The 21,431-nt window shown below is 40.2% G+C and overlaps 2 protein-coding genes across 3 annotated transcripts; both read right to left on the bottom strand.

Annotated features, from left to right (window-relative positions):
- Positions 1 to 186: 186 nt before the first annotated feature.
- adnp2b (ADNP homeobox 2b) lies at positions 187 to 10,237 on the bottom strand. Of its 2 annotated transcripts, none has more exons than XM_044335088.1 (4): positions 9,785 to 10,237; positions 6,944 to 7,065; positions 5,346 to 5,447; positions 187 to 4,002 (listed from the first exon to the last, which is right to left on the bottom strand). In XM_044335088.1, exons 2-4 carry the CDS (start codon positions 7,049 to 7,051, stop codon positions 1,303 to 1,305), a joined length of 2,910 nt encoding a protein of 969 aa, XP_044191023.1. In that variant the 5' UTR covers positions 7,052 to 7,065; positions 9,785 to 10,237; the 3' UTR covers positions 187 to 1,302. The 2 variants fall into 2 exon arrangements, with proteins under 2 accessions (XP_044191023.1, XP_044191024.1); XM_044335089.1 differs by lacking the exons at positions 6,944 to 7,065; positions 9,785 to 10,237 and adding exons at positions 5,120 to 5,241; positions 5,994 to 6,123.
- Positions 10,238 to 13,555: 3,318 nt separating this feature from the next.
- On the bottom strand, positions 13,556 to 20,659 carry azin1b (antizyme inhibitor 1b). The gene is made up of 11 exons (XM_044335701.1): positions 20,464 to 20,659; positions 19,484 to 19,627; positions 18,979 to 19,177; positions 18,631 to 18,804; positions 18,197 to 18,369; positions 17,747 to 17,960; positions 17,182 to 17,256; positions 16,683 to 16,848; positions 16,344 to 16,453; positions 15,254 to 15,471; positions 13,556 to 15,142 (listed from the first exon to the last, which is right to left on the bottom strand). The coding sequence occupies exons 3-11, from the start codon at positions 19,078 to 19,080 to the stop codon at positions 15,067 to 15,069; spliced, it is 1,308 nt and encodes a 435-aa protein (XP_044191636.1). The 5' UTR covers positions 19,081 to 19,177; positions 19,484 to 19,627; positions 20,464 to 20,659; the 3' UTR covers positions 13,556 to 15,066.
- Positions 20,660 to 21,431: the final 772 nt, after the last annotated feature.

Here is a 21,431-nt window from a genome sequence, read left to right as displayed (position 1 = left end):
GCATTGCCTTTATGTTCTGTTCTTGCTGAGGAAGGAATAAAGAGCGGCCACAAGTGTTGAATGAATTTCTGTGTAATCCCAATTACACATAAAAGAAGTGCACGTCTCGGAGTGCATTAACGGATCTTGATTAAAAATTATATTTTTTTTTATTATGGAATGAATAAAATTAATGAATCATTTACATAAAAGGAAATCGCTTTATTTTTTACAACACAGTGGCCCTGGACAGAATGAGAATTGTTCCTCTCCCAACATTTTTGACCCTCTAGGAATTATAGAAAATACTAGTACAAAAAAAAACAGCAGTCAGGAGAACAGAAGATATATGGTGACTGAATCAACACCCAATAACATATTTTATGTTTTGTCAAATCTCTAGGTAAATTTCCACAAGTCTATGCAAATGTCTAGACTACACAATGGCACAAATCATAATTTTGTCACCCACAAAACAAAGGCTCATGCAAGCAACGTGATCAGAAGCTTATTATAACCGAGTGTTTGTTAAATCTGGGAACTCAGCAACCCGACAACTCAAACGTTTGTACATTCTTAAGATTTTGGCTTCAGTACTGCAGCATTCACCTGCAGGAGTTGGTGAACAAGCAGCAATTTACCCTTAAAACTGTTAAAATAGAGAGGGAGGAAGTGGCGTGAACAATCTCAGTAAGGAAAAAACATGGTTGACAAACCAAAGCAATGAACGTGTGCACACGAGAGAAATAGGTCCAAATGTGTTTTTTTAAAAACCCATCCATTTATAAAGGAAAGTATAACATAATACATAATCTATGTTGAAGTGTGCACTAAAGTCTTGATATTAGCAGGTAAACAATGATGTGTAAATCACAATTTTGTACAAACGGGTTTATATAAGGTTTGCAAAAAAAGAAAAAAGTGCGCATATCAGGAGCGAATCAGTGCTTAATTTTAAGTCAGTAGCCATGGATGAAGGACAGATTGTAACCAGCTAAATAATGTTTCAGATCAACAGTCTGACACCATTATATATCTCACAGACAAAAACATCTTCATTATCAAGGAGCATTTATGTGGAAATTAGGATCTGGACCACTGACGAGATACTGAAGTCAAATGAAGCACTATTGATGAAGGCTACATTAACAAACTGCCCTCAGTTACAGTTTACTTGTATGTTAGGAAATACACCTCATGCACTGCATGATAAACGTCTCTAGAGACTGAACAGAAAAGGCCATCATGAAAGTATCTGGGTTTTATTCTGTTTTAAAATCAGGGACATCTGTGCATCATTTACTGTTTCTGAACTCATTCATTCTACTCCATCTGTTCCCCATCCCTAACTTTCTCATTTCCACTTTCATCCATCGGTTCTGGTCCATCGTCACTCTTTTCCATCGATTCTGACTGCTGATCCGTGGGATCAGTGGGCCGCTGTTCTGGGATGAGGAGGTTGTGCTTGACTTTGCTCAGTTCTGTCATGTTGAAGCCGAGGAGAATGACAGCAGTGTTCCTCTTGAGACTCTTCATGCACTTGCTGCGCTTCTTGCTGAAGTGTGCTGCCAGCTCCGCTTTGGTGAGAGACAGTCTCCGGCACAGCTCGTCGGTCTCAGCTTTGGTTGCGTAAGGGTTCAGGTTGAAGTATTTGGATATGAAGTCTTTGCGCTCCTCGCTGCAGCGGCGCTCCACCGGAGTGGGCTCCAACACTAGCTTCACCGCGGGATCAGCTGGAACCTCGGGCTCTGGTGGGGGCAACAACTTCTCCTGCTCTCGCTTCTTGCGCATGGCCGCCTTTTCCTCTCGCTCTCGTTTGTTGGCCTCTATGACCTCCCTCCATGCAGCCTCCAGCCTCTTCTTCGACTGTAGCTCTGCTTCTGATTCTGGAGGCCTCTCAGTGGACGCAGGTGGAGCCACACGAGCTGGAGCTACAGTCTGTTTCATAGTCACACTCTGCGGCACTTGGAGAAAGTACAGTCCAGGCGGCTGACTGAGCTGCTGAGCTGGTTTTGGTGGTGGCTGCTGTGGTACTGCTGCAATTTTGGGTGGTGGTGGTGGTTTTGGTGAACACCGGCATCTCTGAATGTGGAGCATCACCGCCTGCTGGGTGACCTTTCCCGTGTACACACCATTGCAGTATATACACTTGAAAGCCTCTGTCTTGAGGATGGCATGAATGGTGGGTGCAACGAGGTGTTTCTGTTTCAGGTGCTCAAGGTGTTTGGATTCATCCTGGAACTTTTCGTCGCAAAAGGGACAGTACGCACTGTTGATTTTTGCAGGGGCTGGGCAGATTTCTGGTTGGCTGCTGGGCTGCAACTTAAAAAAGATCAAGTCGAGGGAATTTGTGACAAGGGCGAGATTGACCTCGTTATCTCCTAGGACCTCTTTTGGTGCAGTGGTGTGCACATCAAAATAAGGGAACAAGATTCCCCCAATACCTTTTGAGTAGACCCTGTATTTCTGCCTCAGGAAGTCACAGTAAGCCTTGCTTGTGGGATTGTGCTGTTTTACGTGTTCAGCAAGCTGTTTGATAGAAAAAAACAAAGCTGAGCAGTACAAACAATTCAGGCCATGCAGCAGGTGTTGGAAGACACTCTTTTCTGATAGTAGAATTTTGCACGTTAAACATTTGACAGTTTTGTCAGGCATTTTCTTCAGAAATGCTGCTCGTGCAGCCACGCTTTCTGACCTGGATGAAGTGGACTTTGTCTGGTGGGCGACTTCTATGTGCATGTCAAAGACATTGGAAGGGAAAAGTTCATTGCAGAGGGGACAAGTAATCCACTTCTTAGTTTGTGATGAAGAGTCACTTGAATGCTCAACAGGCTTGAGAGGGCTAACTGTGCTCTGAGAAACAGGCATTGCTACTTGGAGTGGAGCAAATGTGTATGTTGGCATGCCATTCACCTTATTGCCAGTAGGGATCAGGTGACTAAGCAAAGACTGTGACGTCAGCATGGTACCTTGTAGGCCGATTTGGTTTGTTTGATTTTGTGCGACTAGAGCAGGCTTAGGTACAGTCCCAGTTGCTGCTGCCACATTGGCTTGCAGTCCTGATGGAAGAAGGATTTGCTGTGTTTGTGGAGTCTGTTGTGGTGGAGCCGAAGCAGGAGCTAGGGCCACTGGTGCCTGTTTCAGAGACACATTAGACACTGTGGGAAGCTGGACCATTGATGGTCCTTGGGGCAAAGCACTTCGGAGGGCTATAGTGGCACCAGGCTGAAGCAAACCTTTAGCCTCAGCACTAGCTAGTTGCACTAAGGCTGACGCCTGAGGGGGAAGGAAAGCTTGGTTGGTTCCAGGGGCACAGATCAATGTAGTACTGTTCGTAGTTCCTTGTAGTTGCTGTAATGCCACCACGGTCCCAGTATGTTGGCCGTTGCTTGGTAAAACCAAGGACTTACTGTATATTTGAGGTTGCTGTGGTTTAGGAGCGATACTTGGGAATGTTACAAACACGCCGTTCCCATTAGGTGTTGGTTTAATAGTGTAGTTCTTGTTCTCATGAATCAAACTCTGCACCTGTGTGCTGACTGAATAGTGTGATGGCTCCACCAGCATGTGATGCAACATTTGGTCTAGAGTTCCAGTGTTCACCTTACACACCTTGCAGCAGTAGATCTTTACAGACGTAGTCCCTTGAACATGTAATCTGTAACCAATGTACTGTTCTGCCAAACTCTCAAGGTGCTTGAGAATGATGTGTTTCTTCATTGCAAAGATAGAAGAGGTTGGGAATCCACATTTTCGACACTGATACCTCTCACTTCCGCAATGCGTGGGTAAAGGCCCTCCCCTTGCCGACTGTATGTGCGTGGTGACTTTGGAATGGAAGAAGAACATGTGCTTCTTGAGCATCTTGGGGTGGCCGATGAAGAGGCACTGAGAACAGGGTGCCAGCGCACAGAACGACTGCACATACCCATGGCAGCGTGAGACGTGGCTCCTGAAGTTGTAGATGTTTTGTGAAGAGTACTTGCACATGTTGCAGCACAGAGCTCGAGACCGATAAGGCCACTGAATAAAAGAAGAGGAAAAAAAACAACAATCAGTTATTTCAGGTAAAGAATGAACCAAGTGAAATATTGCAGCTTCACTGAACAGATGGGAAGGAAAAAGACAAACCAGAGTTGTATACAAAAACTCTTCAAGGTGTATAGGAGGATATAATATTTACACCACCCTACACATCTTTAACAATATAAATGACAACATTATGGAATGAAAACTCTCATCTTTGAAAGGGCATTGAAATCCACAAGACGAATATGGCCAGTCAGAGTGCAGACACACCGAATCAGGTGACGACACATCTGGACACAACGGACCACTGAACGCTCCAGCTGGTGGTGACATACTGTGAGTTGGGCAGTGCTTGGTTTTTGCTCTGGTGGCCACATCACAAACTTTTTCATTTTACAGCTGAACAGTACACTGAAATATGTTTCTGAAAACATTTGAGGCATAAAATAGGCAACGCAGTAACAGAATCTTATCATATTTGATCAGCACTACCCAGTTTGACAGTTTGATCTGAGTTTTGCAAGCAGGCTGTGTTGAGCTGGACGGACCTCATTTGCATGAAGTGGAGGTCGAGTTGTGATTATGCAAATTCAGATACGGTGGTTGGTCAGTCAACTCGCGGTGCCGTATCCATCATGCACCATGTTGCCAGATTGCCTGCTCTCCATAGAGACTGAATGGGATCCGTCGATTTGACATCCGTCAACGGATCCAGTGTGTCTGCACCATGGATGTATAAAGAGAACTGGATACAGGAAGCGCCAGGCTGTGAAGCAAATTTTACACAGTGGCCAAACCATGTAATTACAACGTCATGTGATGCATGCTGGCCTAAAAAGACTTGTTTCCAATAGACTTACATTGTGAAAGAGATGTCTGAAAACCAGCAGATACATTTTTTTGAGTATCACAACCTCTGCGAAATGGTTTGTGTCACTATTAGAATTTGATCCATTTGGTCCGATCACATTTCAAAACTCTACAAGAGCCGCAACAATTGAATAGTTTTATCCCCATTCAAGTTAGCTGCAGGGCTAAACCAAAAGTTAGCCATCTCAGCTGGTGAAAGTCTCTAGTGAACACGCTCCATGGAGTATGTTTTCATACATACATCTTTACAGCAGGAAGTAGCTTTTTTGGCGTCATGCGCCATGGAGCAACTTAATGAACGGGGACCCGTCTCCGACGCTGTATCCAGTTCTCTTTATACATCCATGGTCTGCACCGTAACAACTGAATAATTCAACAGAACCAAAATGAAACAAAGCAGAAATTTGTTTTTGTTTACAGCCATTTATGATTAAAAGTTGTCAACAAGAGAAAAGTGTCATATTCACCTTTTTCCGTTGTATGCTGTTGTATCCATCTGTGAAATCAAGCCACTCCGTTTCCCCAAAGGCTTCATCATCTGCATCTTTCTCTGACTTTTCATTGAGATCCTGCACAGTAAATGGCACAAACAAATAATTAAGTATATGTAACAGTACCACAATGTGAAGCATGTCCTTAAACTTAGTGCTGTTGATTTGTATTGCATTATACTGATAGGTATTCTCCACCTCATTTAATGTATGGCAATGAGGGTATAAGTTTAGCTGGGTGTACCTAATAAATTGGCAACTGAGTGTACAGTATATTTCACATATATAATTTTAAACAGAAAACTTATTTTCTAACTACAGCTATCAGATAAACAAGGTTGAGTAAAAAGTAAAGTGATTCCCTCTGAAGTGTAGAAGGACTAAGTCACACAAGATGGAAATAATCAATGTGCCAGCACCTAAAACCATACTGTATGTAGGTAATGTTCATATTTGTGTTAAACCTGTGTGCTCATAGATGAAGTGTAATTTAGAAATAAATAGTTGACACAGGTGCAACTGTGTCATCCTACAAGAGTCATCATGCCAAAAGCTACAGCTACAATGTAAAATCTTTGCAATCTGAAATGTATTGAAGTATTTAATTTGTCTGAACAAACAAACCAAGAACTGCTGTTGTCAGTGAACCATCTGTTTCCCAACTTGTTGCTAGAGGAGGGTGACATGGACAAAATATTCACACTACATATAAATACCCGACAAATCAAATGTTATTTTATCATATTCATGCAAAAAGAATCTGTAACTCAAATGTCAAAAAGTCAAAAACAGTCCAGCTCACTGATTTACAACATTACTCACATTTAGCCTAATCTCTGAAAATCTCAGTTAACAGATGACATCATAGTGCCCAACCCCACTTGTTGCTATAACAACCAAAGAAAAAAACCTTCTGAATGGCCTTGTTTTAATGTGATGAACATCATATCAGATTCAAATCTGATTTTAATGTCTTCAGATGAGGGTTTTCAAAACAATTATGACCAAACTTTAACATTATTGACTGTAAATTGATCTTTTAAACAGTGTAGCTGCTGCTGCAGTCTGAGTTGACTGCATCAATCAACAATACTGAAACATGACTGATGTTATCACCTTTAATGCTTATTTATTGTCACAATAAATCTATTGATTAACATTATGTAGCTTTCTTTAAATTAAACTGATGCAAATAACGAAACATGCAAGGCTGTAATTCTTGACCCATATTTTTCATACAGCTATACTTATCTTTTGAAGCTTAAACTCTAAACCTAAACTACTAAAATGTCAACAGACCTTTAGTGTAATGATGGTTGGACTATTTACTTGAACAGACACATTGATGATTGACTTAAATCTTCACCAATAGTCTCTGTGTGTGCAACAAAATGAACACAGTGTTGAAAAAGCAGTGTAACAGCAGAGGAAGCGACTATACACAAATAATACCGAAACTGGCTCATTCATGTTGCAAGTCTATTTTGAGTCATCATCCTCTTTTATGTGAAGTGTTACACTTATGTACTAGCCTCTGGTCAGACCCAAATATAAAAAAACAGGATGAAACATACCTTCAGCAGATTTTGGCAGTCTTCCAGGCCGATCTCACCAAGGATGTTTTTCACTGCCTTACGTGCCTTTCGGATCTTCTCAATATTTCCGACCGGAACCTGATACATTTTTCCTCACGAGCCTTGTAGAAATTAATGTAAAAAACAAACAAAACAAGTTTTAATGTTATGGATCGTTAACACAAATGCTCTGAAGCTATTAAATATATCAACTACATATTTTATTCTATGTATTTAATGTACATCCAAATGTAAAGCACAGCAGCACCACAACCTTTCCCAACTTTTTATAATGTGAACATCTATCAGCCACTGACGGATAAATGTTCAAATTCACCAGCTACTCAATAGTAAATCATTATTTTGTGTCTGAAATCTATCAGCCGCTTTCATATTTTCTCAACATTTGGCTGGTGGCTGGTGCTAATTTCCCACCCTGCCTAGAAAGTAGTGACCTTACGCTTGAAGCAGACTACTCAATGCTGTATCGACCTTTTAAGGCAAGATGTTTCCAGGGTTCCCACACCTTCTTAAACATCTAATTCAAGGAATTTCTAGACCAGATTCCTTCAAATTCAAAGACCCAACACGGCATAATTTGAGACACAGATCAAAGTTAATTACTGTTGTAACACAGAATTTTTATAATGCGAACTATCAGGCTTTACAGAAGCTCACAGACTATGTGGTCTCTGGCCTTCTCTAACACAGCAAAACAATATTCTATTCATGCACAAAACATATTTATATTCAAGCACTTTCAATGACCCATGTCTATTTATATCTGCTTTCAAAATCTTTCAAGGCCTTGATTTTTTTTTTTCTCAAATTCACTCACTTTCAAGGATTTCAAGGACCCCTGGGAACCCAGTGTTTCAAGGCCTCACTTCACCACACCAAAATAAATAAATAAATAAATAAATAAATAAATAAATAAATAAATAATCACGTGACCACACCAAACGAGGCCTCGTTACGTCACACAAGTGTCAGAGAGGTGTGGCGCTGGTTTTGGGTACGGGACGTGCTGGAACTGAAATCTAATTCCTTTGTTAAAGTCACACGTGTACTAATAAACATGTAAGAAATTATTTCTAAAGCAAAAGGAAAATTACTCCATGTGGGAAATTTGTGTGGAACTCTGATTTTTCTAACATTCAATGGGAAAGAACACGGCTTCTCCCATATAAACATGTTATTACCAACAAACTGAAAGAAGTAAATTACAAAATTGTGCATAATATATATCCAACCTGCAAATTTGTCTCAAGATTTGTGGATATTGATAACACATGTGATTACTTTGACACTCAAACCTATCATTCAATTAAGCTAGAAGCCAAGGATATAATACTATACTATGAAAAAAAAAAAAGACTGTCAATTTATTAATGTTACTGGGAAAATCTCACATCTATAAAAAAGTTCTCAAGGTCTCACCCATCGTTTGAACTTGTCATGATTTAATTTAGAAAGTATTTTGAGTCGATCAAACATATAAACAATAAGAAATGTGCACATACAGTTAGTCTGCTCCAAGATTTTATTGCCTACCTTTTCTGTTATTTTTATTTATTACTTTTACCCTTTGTCCTGTTACCATGTTGAATATATGAACAAATTTGAAAGTGAAGTCATGCCTGTTATGTTATTTTTATTTCATTATGATGACTAAATCTTTTCTGTTATTGTCTAAATGTCACACATGTTGTAAGTGACAGTTTAAAGATTAAAGAGATGAAAAAAACAACAACCATGATATCTAAAAAAAGAGCTGTAGACTGTTTAAAAGTGGTCCGTTTTAATAATATAGACTGTACTGAACAAAATAACAATAATGAAAACAGTAAAAACCACTTATAATCTCACTGTTTCATCTCGGTCTATTTCAACCACACACCTGTAATATCAATAGTTGCCCAGTAGATGTCTTCATTATGACTGTACCAAATGCTACCAAACAGTGAACCATTTTCAATGCAATTGATTTCATATTGATTCAATGCTCTCACATCACTAGACAGTAACCACTATGAGAATAATTGAAGAATTTAATTTCCACTTTTTACTACTTCCTCAAATACAGCAGTTTAAAAGGAGCATGAATGCAGAAATATAGAAAAAGATTAGAAAACAAACAAATGCCAAATGATTGGAAGAATGACAAAGCCAAACATAAGCAATGCAATTAGCTGTGGGCAGTTAATATATTCAGTGTGTGAATCAACCACCTGAGCATGAATTTCAACAAGCCTGTCATCTAATCCTGGTTGGAAATAAAGTCATCAACTTCCCAGATGTTTGAGCTTTCACTACAGGCCACACTTCTAACAAAACAATAAATAAAAGAGATGGAAGATGTAACAGTAAACATAGTAATTATGAAGTCACAGACAGCATAATAACAATAATAACACCTTTGGACATAGAGATAATTTGCTATAAAAAGAAAATCACAGCATGGCTGTACATGGACACCTGCATGTGCAGCATGGTAAATAAATAATAATAATTACTGTGCAACAGCTGAGTCCAGTGTGATATCCACGATATCACACTGTATGTCTATGCATGACTAATACATAAATACTAGTCATTTACTGTTGCATAAAAGAGGGGAAACGTATCTTTTCGGCAGCTGAAAGTGCGCGTTTTGATTTAGTTCACCTGAAATTTGTCCCTGCACACATTTCCCATCCATGCTAACACTGCTGTGTGCATGCTGTCCATGCTGGAGTCACTAAAAAAGCAGCCTGGCGGCACGTTGACAGCAACAAGCCGGCCGGGCCACGCCGCGTCTTCCTACGTGAGGATGCCCAGAGCCTCCTCATAGATATTTACCTCGTCCAGTTGTCCGTGTAGGTTAACGTTAGTTGTCGCTGTGCCACCTCCGACAGAGCTAACGTTTTCCACTTCCACCGGCCCGCAACTGTGTGTGTCGGTGAGCTGCGTCTGCTGCCAGTGCTGCACGGATACTCATCCGAGCAGCATCCTCCGTCCACACACACCGCCGTAACAAAAGCTGTAGTCAAATATGGTGAGGTGATTTTTACGAGCGCACTCCGGAGATAAGTTATTTTGAGGTCCTGCTTTTGTCCCTTTCTTCCCTCTATTGAGGAAAAAAAAATGGCGCTCAAGTTCAGGATCTGACGTAGCTGCCCTCATTTGCATACAGAACCAACTGACCAATAGGAGGCTTCTGAGCCTAAAAACTATATAACTTTTTATTCTTTTACTCATACTGTCAGCCGCTGTTTCAAAGTGTCCTGGTGATGGATTTGTCATTCAGTTTCTGAGTTTCATGTTGTACCTGGCTTGTTAATTGGATTTTTGGGTTCTGCTACATATAGCTAGGTCTGGGGGCGTGGCTACTGCAACCCCTAGTGGTCGTCACGTGGTACATGACTAAGGCTGACCAATAAGCTGTCGAGAAAATGAGCTAAATGGGCGGTCCCTTTATTGTGACGTCATATCATGCTACTTTTTTTAGCCAATTACATTGATCCAGCAATTTGATGGGAGAAGGAGTGAAATTGATAGGTTATAAGTATTTTGGCTAGCATAGCTTAATGATAAATACGCAATAGGGGTATTTACTGATTTTAAAAAAACATTTGATAATATAGATAATACCGTCTAATTTCTTAATTACATACGTACATACGGTGCGAGAGGAGTAGTTCTAAACCAGTCAAGCCACTATTTAGATAACAGACAACAATATATACAGTTTGCCGGTAACACATCTGCGTGAATGAAGATTGAATGTGGAGTCCCACAAGGCTCAGTTTTGGGGCCTAAACTTTTTATTTTGTATATCAATGACATATGTGAAGTGTCAAAGATATTGCAGTTTGTTTTGTTGTATTAGTTCAGGAGATGAATTAAACGCGTTAGCGGAAAGCATTGTAAATGTAATGGTTAAACTTAAAAGATGGTTTGATGAAAATAAATTATCGTTAAATTTGAACAAAGCTAAGTTTATTGTTCGCTAATCAAAAAAGATGAAAAAGTAAAAAACAAAAGTGTCTAAGAATTTTTCTGTTTTAAACAAAACAGGGTATGTGTTAGATTACAAGGCAATGTGAATTCTGCACTGCCATATTTTAGTTAGTTTAGTTATTTTAGTTTGCGGAAGTGTGGGGCTAACATGTACGTGAGCAACATAAAGTCATTGTTTATATTACAGAAAAGAGCAGTAAGAATGACTCATAAAGTGGATTCAAGAGAACACACCAACAGACTTCATTAAGTCAGAATGAATAATGAAATTTAAGGATTTAGTTGAGTTACAGACATTATTAGTTACGTTCAGGGCAAAAAACAGAATATTACCAGAAAATTTACAAAAGTTGTTTGTTTTTAGTTCAAAGGACGAGGACCATAGACGGAAATATAATTTTAAACATCAGTGTGCGCGGACTACTTTACAGATGTGCATTTCAGTTGTTGGCAAAATTAGATTTTTCTTCTCCCTGCTCTTTTTCAGTCATGGCATGTGTAAACTGAGTTGTATTTTTCATCATAAATCACTTTTTTTTCACTCTGGAGCTGTGCATTGCCATGAGCGGAGCAAATAAGTGATGTAGATAAAACTTTTAGCAAATACAAAAAAGTAAACAGCTCTCCAAGGCAGAAGCTACACCCTACAGGCAAGACTGCTGACGGCCGACTGAGTTTCATGACATCATCTCTAAAGCCAAAGTAGTGAAGAAAGGGACCATTCATCGTGTGTTTCCCGCCTGTCAAACCAATAAGAGATTATGCAATTAAATCAATTAGCCACCAATCAGAATCAACCACTTATAGTTCAATTCATACTTGAATCAAGAGTTACTCCTCCTGCATATATCTGCAAATCTATCAACTCTGTGTTGTAACTTCATCATTACAGAGTCTAATTGTTTGCGAGTGTATGCTTTGTTCCTGACAGACTAATAAATGGTTTACTATTTCTTTATTTGAACACATTTTCTGATCTGAATCACATGCAGTAACATAAGAAAGTACTATATGTGAATCCTGCACTGACCTATTAGCCTTATTCTCAATCTAAACACCACACACAGTCATCACTTCTCTCCAAATTTAAGCACAAGAAACTTAATTTTAGCTGTAGTAGCTCCTCTTACGGCCATGTTTTCCTTTTTCCTCTCTCACATAAAAAACCCAAGAGATGTTTCAGTGGTTGTAAATAATTAACAACAAGAGAAATGTCAACCTGCAACAAATTTATCCAGCGGACATCAGTGAGGGTTTGATGGCTTCATTATGCTCACATTAAACATGTATGCATTAATTTTTACTTAATGCTGCTGAAGCTCAGAGTGAGAAATGAAGCTTCTATTTTCTAAAATATGTGGCACTGGTTGCGGGTAATTTGCATAACTACATTATAAACAATCAGGCTGGGAGAGAACACAAGCAGGTGAGATAAAGGTTACTCATTTAGGGACACATTGTCAGGACAGGTACGGTAATTTTCCATACAGTAATGGAAATTACCCAAATTTACCTAGTACTCTTTTCCCAGAAGACTGCTTTTGTCATCCTCATCTGAATTTTCACCTCAACCTGTCTTTAATTACTGAATTTTAAGATCGCAAAAGGCTTCAAGACCGTATAAACAAACATATGCTGTAATGTACAGTGACAAGAAGGTGGAGGAGGACTTGGCCGCTGAGCGCTTTAATAATTAGACTGTAATTGAAGTGTTTTAGCACTGTATATTGTATTTGTCATGAAAGCCCAAGAGTCCGGTTGGTTTCATTACAACAAAACACTGCAGCAGCTCATTTCACTGATTAAATACACTGAAGGTGCTGTGTACAGTCGTGTGATCGACCGCCTGAGTCCTCCTTCCTGAAAAATTAATGTGGAGGAAACCACATTAAGTCCTACAACAGAATTGAAATAAAACCACTTCCCTATTTCTTAATCGTTCCTTTAACAGATACATGGTGCAACTCAAAAATTGGATTGTATGTTTATGTTATTTTGTGTTGTGCCATACATCACTGTGTTGGTTTGTGCTGCAGTAATGTGCTATCATTTAATAAACATGGACAAATTTAATTTTCTCTTGGGGACAATAAAGGCTGTCATCTAAGCATGAAAAACTCTACCAGTCTACTAGTGGGATGAATGGGTCATTGAGGCCAGTAAAAGCTGATAAAACTGTACATTTAAGTTAAAACAGAGAACATAACTGTTATGACAATATTATTAACCAATGAACCATTGTTTCTGTTTTGCTCCATTTCTTCAGGAAGTTTTAATATTTTACAGTGATGTGTGTGTGAAGGTAATCTTGAAGATGTGGAGAAATCTATTCTGTTTTACTGGTTACATCAAGACATTCAAGTCTCATTCCTGGTGGTAAATTAAAATAAAATAAAAAAATAAAAAAATCAAAACTGAGCCTAAACTGTATGGATGGTAGTCTTTGAACTGTTTTACAGATGGTAACTACTGCACAGTCGCAGATCAGAAACATATGGTTGTGAATTATGTTGGCCAACAGTGAAGAGTTTATCCAGAACATGTGGTGAACATAAAAGAGCTGCCAGGAACCAGAAAACAAACGCCAAAGATCACACATACACAAGAAAATGATTTCTGTCAGAAATGTATTAAATTAATCACTTTCATTACTTTAACAAGCACAATTTACAGTCAAAAACAGGCTATGGTCCATTAGTGCTTTAGACAGCAAGTAATTAATACATTAGTCATTTTTCGACACACAAGGGCAGGATTCTTTAAAAACTGCAGTTAAGTCAGGTCACCTTTAATATTATTAGACATTTAGCTGTACAAGAGACTGTGCATGATGCCCCTCACACCTTTAGAGAGGCAAGAGGAAAATGTCTGCCATGTTATTTAACATATGCACGACCTCGGAGAGGTTTATGTACAACTAACATGTCTTTCACTTGAGAGATAGACACATGTAGGTGTAAACACCCACCACGTTAATTAAATTTATGTTTGAGCACTCTTCAGAAATGGCTCGTCTGCTGGTTTTTCAGATCCTGAGAAGACAAGGACTGATCCTTTGGCAAGATACACTAATCTGAGGATCTGAAACTCCAGGGCTGGGCTTTTAAATATCACAGTAGTTTTTTAACCTACAAAAGATTTTGTGCATTTTAAACCAGATTAACCTCTTTCTAATAGAGGCAAGGCGTGCCTTAGGGTGTATGCAGCTTCTCTGCATTCAAGCTTTTAGCTCAATGTAGAGAGAAAAAAGAAAACCCCACAGCAATTTCTTCATGCCTTTTGAGTAAAGGGAAACCACTGAGGTCACATATGGCAATCACGGCACACAAAATCCATGTAGCGTTAAAAAAACACATCAATATCTTATCAGGAAAACACTGTTAGATGGGCCACAGCATAATACCTGGGCAAAACACACTTAAAGACGGAGCTTTCAACATGCCCCAGTAATAACTGAATCCAATAAATAAAAATGTAATGAGGTGAACTGCAATAAAGAAATAGGTTACATCATTGTCATAATATCATTTCAACTATGCAAAGTGAGGGTCTGAGGTACAGAATCCACACAAGGCATTGATTCTTTTAAACACTTCAAAATATAATCTACAGACAAAATGTATTGGTGTTGAACAGACACAGGATTTACACAACTGTCAACAAGTAATCAATAGAGCATGATTTAAATCAATTGTACATTTTGTAAACTGGATTTGATTTAGGAAACAAACCACCCCAAACATGTTTTGGGGAGGTCCCATCTCCAGAGAGTCATCCATTTTGTTGCATAATGTCATTTGAGCTTGGGCTGGAGTTCTTTTAGCTGACAGGTTTTTTTAAAGAGTCCGCAAGAGGGAGGAGCAAAAATCAGAAGATTAACTTCCAGATAAAATTTTGGACAATTGAGGTATCAAACAACCAATTGTTTCCCATTTCAAGAGGTACAAAAGTCGAATTCCTGGAAGAAATATTAGGACACTGCATTTTCCAAGGTGGCTGGAATGTTGACTACATTTAGCCCCTTGTCCCAAACACCACTCTGACCCCTCTTCTCACATGGTGAAAGCAGAGGCTAAGGAGGATCTGTGCAATATAAGGACGGGACAGGGGCAGAAGAGTAGTTACGCACTGTACTGGACCATGGAGAAATTCTTCATGGCGCTGTCCAGTGCCACACCGGCCTCCTGCATTTCGTACCTGTGGGCGACACCAAGAACAAACAGAGTCAGTTCTCTCTAAATTCATGAATGTTTTATTACATTTGTATCAGCGGTGGACCTTTACATGCTAACTCACTCACGTACTCACCAGTCAGAGGTGGAGACAGTGTAGTAGACGGGCAGCTGGGGAGAGCCAGAGAGGCAGCTCAACTCCTCCAGACCGCACGCTCCCATGTTGGAGAAGAGAAGCCAGTCTCCCACACTGAGCTCAGGCAGCAGGCAGCGCTCCACCACCTGGTCCAGCTCGTCCAGTGACGGGCCCCACAGGCTGCTGGGATACACCGCCTCGTCCGCACACAGCACGTGCTGGATGGAAGAAACAATGTACCAAAATATGTTACAATCAGAAATGTCAGTGATTGCTCCTGCCTAAAGACTTCTGTTACAATGAATGATGTCTCTACTGCACATGTGAAATTATACTGAGATATACAAAAATTATAACATAAGAGAAGAGCAACATATCTAGATGATTAGTCAGCAACTGAGGAAATGATACACAGTTCAAATACCAATAGAAATATTTTTTTTTCTATCACATACAGCACTGATGCATCATCATTTCAAACTGTATTCCTGTGGTAGCTAACAGCTGTTTTTATTGATATCCCAACCTCCATTGATTATTTGTTAGCAAGCTAACTAACACTGGATGGTCTCTGGTGTGTGGAAATAATCACAGCAGCTCTGACACACCAAAACACCATTTCTACATCACAAGTTGTTTTTGTTCATTTTACACTGATCACTTGTTATTTATGATTACATTATTAATTAACTATAGCTCCAGTTTTACATAATGTTGTGTTGTTTATGTCACTTTTAGTTGGTCTTGATTGGTTGAGGTAAACGAAGCACAGAAGAGGAAATACTTTGGCAGGAAGGACGACTGGATAACAACCAGTTGTTTGTAAGTTGCCGTTAGCCTTTTTGTCATATTATGTCACATCATTGGATGTAACAGTATATTTAAATACCCGGGCTTTGTATTGAAAAACCCAGGACCAATGTAAGCTCTTTATATGGGTCAATACAGTTCACCATGTAAAGAAACTCTGATCCTACTTCCTTAAAATACTCATAATGCATGACCCCGTTCCTGATTCAACGATAGCTTCTATCAGATCCTTCATTCAGTCCTGAATAGTGTTGACTCCCTTGGGTGGAGGCCTACTAACCTTGTGCACTGATGGGGCAGCGATGGAGTTTCCCAGCAGTTTGTGGCTGAATGGACCATAAACACCCTCATTCATGTAGTACAGGAACTCAGTATCCTCATTGTTTTCACCTGTGTAAGTAGATTGTGAAGTCAGAAATATAGAACATGCGGTTTTATCTGCAAACTGAGCAATCTGATGGTTTTGTTATGATTATCCTACAGCCATGTGTAAAAACTGCAAATTCAAGAACATAAACCATTCTGTACTTTGCAAGACAACAAATATTCACAGTCAGGAGTGAGAGACAAATGTATTACAGTCAGATTTAACGGGGCTAGAGAGAATTAAAGAACTTGCCTTGAGGTAGGCTGTCCCAGTGGCGGGTCACCACCTTTTTGGCGATCACGTTGACAGCCAGGCTGAAAGCAGAGGCCACGTAGAAGCTGCCTGGCTGGGCCAACACTTGCACACCAGACAGTGGGGGGAAGTAAGCATCTAGCATGGGTCTGACTGCAGACTCAACCTATACAAAGAAACATGAAGTATGCACTCAGAGGTAGTTCCCAGATTTAAAAAAAAAACATGGTGCAAGAACTTTACTTAAAGGCATTAAGTGCTTTTAAAGCTGAAATTCATAACTTTCTGCATATTGTTAGTAAGAGGCAATAAATATGACATTTGAGCTTCAAAAAGATGGCAGAGTAAGCAGAGTTGAAGGACGTGGAGATGTCCTTGAGTAAACAGGTCATGTCTTTGATTAATTTGTTGCAGGCTAAAAAGAATGAAGTGGCATGGGAAGATGTACATTTTGCAATGTGTTATCTGTCTCTGCCTGCTGCACTGCACCAAATTTTACCTGTTTGAGCTGAAACTCTGAGCCAGTGAATCCACCTCCAATGTCCAGGATGTTCATGTTAAAGCCCAGGTCCACCTGGCAAGGCAAGGCAGTTTTATTAATAAAGCACATTTCATACAAAGAGGTAGATTCAAGGTGCTGCACAGAGAAGTTAAACCAACACAAGCAACCTGAACAGAGACAACAAACAATCAGTTGTTACCCTTAATTGCAAAGACACAAAATATAAAATATAAAAAAGAAATTAAGTTGACTTGTATCTACAAAATGCCTACTCAATCATTTTAGAATTCAAGATATTGTCCAGACAATATCTGTATTTGATGTCTGTTGTTGGTGTTCAGCATACAAGATGATAATCCAGATACTGGTATTCATCAGTTAATGGCAGTGAATGCACAACTTCAAAAATGTCTCTCTAAATTCAGCTATCACCTTAGACACATTTAATACTTGTTAGCAGATGTGTCATCAAGTCCCAAAACTTCAACTTAATTGTTTTGTTTTCAAGAGTACCAAAAGTACCCAGTTTTTTTACTTAATCTGAACAGTCAACAGTACTCACCCCCATGTCAAACACACAGCGGGCGTCTGAGAGTGCATGGGTGTAGGCCTGTTGCAGGTCTTGGCAGGAGCTGGGGATGTGGAAGGTTACCCCCACCACCTGGACGCCCAGCTCCTTGGCTGCCTCCAGCAAGTGCCGACAGCTCTTCAGAGAGGAACCGAAGGCCATACTGGTCTCAGCTGCATGAGCCTCAGTGGTCAACTGCAGCAGCAACCTACGAGAAACAAAAGAACAACAACAGAAAACATAAGACAAAAGCATTCTTCTAAGCAAGATCAATAATTCTGAGATACTGATTAACCTAAGTCAAGTATCTCTGGGCTTTTGACATCAACTTTAGACTGTTTTCAGAGTGACTAAACTTTGAGATTACAACTAAGAAGTCAAACAGGAAATGCTCTATGGTGCCTCTAGAGGTCAGACACTCCACATGTCTATTTGTTCACTTACTTTGCACTCGGGTGGAGGCGGGAAATCTTGGACAACTCAGCCTCATTTTCGCAAACAAGGTGCTGGATGTTATTCTTGGCAGCGTGCTTGATATGCGCCAGCTGCTTGCAGACACCTGACAGAATGATGTTTTCGGGTGGCACGCCATGCTCCAGCACTAGGCTCACTTCAGCCTGGGGGAAGGAGGACACACACATTAGACACATTAATGCAGCAAAGTCTAAAAGCCTCATCAAAGCAATCAAAAAAAAGGTACCAACTGTGTTGCATAAGTTGAAAGGATAATAGCCACCAGCTGACTAGTAATCAATTGAGTGCATTAGATGTAATTGCCTCTAGATTTTGAGTGCTTTCATAAGAGGATAAAGCATTACACAGTTTCAAAATAAATAAAAGCTATGTGGGAATTTGTATCCGTTAAGGTGAAAGCTTACTTTGTTGGTGCAGACAAAGCCCAGGCCCAAGGAGGCCAGCACCTCGATGACTGCAGGGCTGCTGTTGCACTTGACTGGGAAGTAAGGCTGCAACTGTGGCACTGTGCTCTGCCAGCATACATGCTGCTGCATCAGAGCACCGAGGTCACCCACCACGAACGCACTCTTCTCCACCTGGGAACACAAGAGAAAGTAACGGTTGGAGTACATGAAGAGTATGCAAAGCAACTTCTATTATGAATATATTATTGAAAAGCCTTGGTGTAAAGAGTAAATAAGAGATATATGAGATACATGTGCGAGTGACACAGTGTCTTTTAAAGCATTTTGGTAATTTCGCCCACTGACCAGAGCCTGCTCGCAGATGTGTCCATCAATAACATCTTCAAGGGTCACTCCTCCCTCCAGGAGTTCAATGATGTAGCTGGGTGTGTCAGCGAGTCCTTTCATCTCAACCGTATTCCGCTAAGCCGACAATCATAAAGAACAGATAAGCAAGTCAAGGGGTCACGACTGAGCCAATGGGGTCCTGCCGGTATGCAACAAACTGAGAGAAAGAAAGGAAGGAGAGAAAACATGATTAATATCACCACAATTCACTTTTTTACTGTAGATTAAATAACAAATGAAATGCACAGGGACAAGGATGATGAATTACACATAAAGTCCAGACATGTCATTGAGCTTTTATTAAAATCTATTGACTTCCTATGAACCTTAACATGAGTAAACATGTTAACTCACACCATTTGTTTGTTTGCCAAATTCTACTAGAACACAATGCTCCTGGACTTTGCTACAAGTGTCTGAGCGTGTAAGCGAGCATGCGTCTTTGTGTACAATGATCACTCACATGGACAAGTCAGGAGATGGACCTGTCCCGCTATCAGCTAGGATCCCAAGGCGGCTCAGCGTTGAAGTCAAAGTGCTCCCGGTAAAGAGCCGCCCCTAGGCCCTCTGGGTAGCGCTCATACACCTGTGCAGAGACAGGGGAGCCCTGAGGAACAAGCACACATAACATTAGATTAGTGATTAGTCATACTGTTTGTGCTCTGTTTACCACAAGGGAGAAAAAAAAGTATCATATCACATGACATGCCCTTGGCTCAAGCTTGTCAGTCATTTTATTTCTTCTAACATTACAAAGTTCACCTCTATCATCTTTGGTTTCACTGTGGTCAAATCTTCGGACAGAATCGATATGTTAGGTAACTTCCACGCCTGTTTACGTGGCTTTTTTTTTTTTTTAAACCAATAAGATAAACAACCAGAATACTAATTTTGGCTCAATCGAAACTACCTGTTTCTAACCGTAATCAGTCAACATTATGCCTATAGAGGAACACGCGCATGCGTTGTAATGGCGCAAATAGTGTCACAACTTGACAAATGAGATAATAATATTTTAGTCAGTCATTATATGAAATCCTTAAACGCTAAATCGCGGCAAATGTCGTTAACAGTTGCATTTTACATGTAGGTTAAAAGTACCGTTGCGTTTAACGGAAACGCCATCGCGAGGAAACGCGCTGCCGACAGATTCTTGGCAACGAGCGAGCTGCCACCGATAGAAGCTCATGTAAGCGACTGTATTTAATTAATAACACCGAAACAAAGCCGAACACTGACAAAAACACACGAATTAACACTCACTCGACGTCCCAAAATCGCTTTATAATTCATTAATATCTTAAGAAGTGACGTTGAAGCAGTCCAATAGGATTTAATGAATCGGTCTGTCATGTGTGGCAAGAAGGCAAAAAGACCAGCCCGCCATGTTACGTCCGCCCGCTGAATCCAAGGAACTCAACCGAAGTGCCTCGCAGTACTTACGTGAGATAACGGCCAGAATGTTTTGGAAAATCGTCTTCTCTTTTTCGGCGGAATTTTTAAAGAGTAGTGGGCACAGCGATATAAGAAAGAAAGAAGGCTGTTGTTGCCATATGTTCAGATGAGGGACGAGCGTCGGCTTGCTGATCGGCGTCTTCTCTCTCGGCTGGTGGGAGGAGAACTAACCGGAGCGAACAGGGGAAGTGGAAAATGTAATCAACGGCCCGTGGGCGGGGCTTGACGTTCAGTTCCACCAATGATCTTCCTGCATTTTTCAGATCATACCAAATATGTATTTCCGAATATCATACAGGCTACAGTTAGATCTGTGGTGTTTATTCAGGTTACATAACCATAAACTTTCCGTAGATGGCCACTCCAAGACCTCTGTTGCTCTTGTTTTTGTGGGACAATTCCGACAAAAACAGTGCAACAATAGTTCCCCCAGGCCTAGAACCTCAAAAATTAACTCACACTTAAATTAAGCGCAACAATGGTACCTCCAGCCCAGACAAAAAGGCAAGTGGGGGTCAAAGTGCCATTCAGTGAGTATTTGGTGACATTGACATGACAGCTTGGTGGCTGTTGTTTGAAAACTGACCGACCAGTAAGGCTTTGAAAATCAAACCAGATGAAACTCTATGCAAGTCAATGGGGAAAAAGAAAGGAAACTAGATACAAGGAGTACCCACACACTAAATCACATATCCCTTTCCTTTATTTGCAACGTTTCTACCAACTCTGTCTTCCTCAGGTCTTCGTTTGCCTGAGGGAGACCTGCAGTTGGTTGAAATGTTGCACCCCACTGAGGTTTTGTGGATGTGCACACGGCACCTTTGTCTCATTGAAAAAGAAAGTAAAAGCGTTAAGAAGGGAGAACAAGTTGTATAAGCTGTATAAAAGCAAGCACATCTGTTGGTGAGAAAAAAATAAAGAAAAACACTCATTAGTGACTGTTTATGTGGCTTATG

This window comes from Thunnus albacares, chromosome 19 (assembly GCF_914725855.1).
Source record: "Thunnus albacares chromosome 19, fThuAlb1.1, whole genome shotgun sequence".
Lineage (NCBI taxonomy): Eukaryota > Metazoa > Chordata > Actinopteri > Scombriformes > Scombridae > Thunnus > Thunnus albacares.
This window is presented reverse-complemented; position numbering and strand designations above follow the sequence as displayed.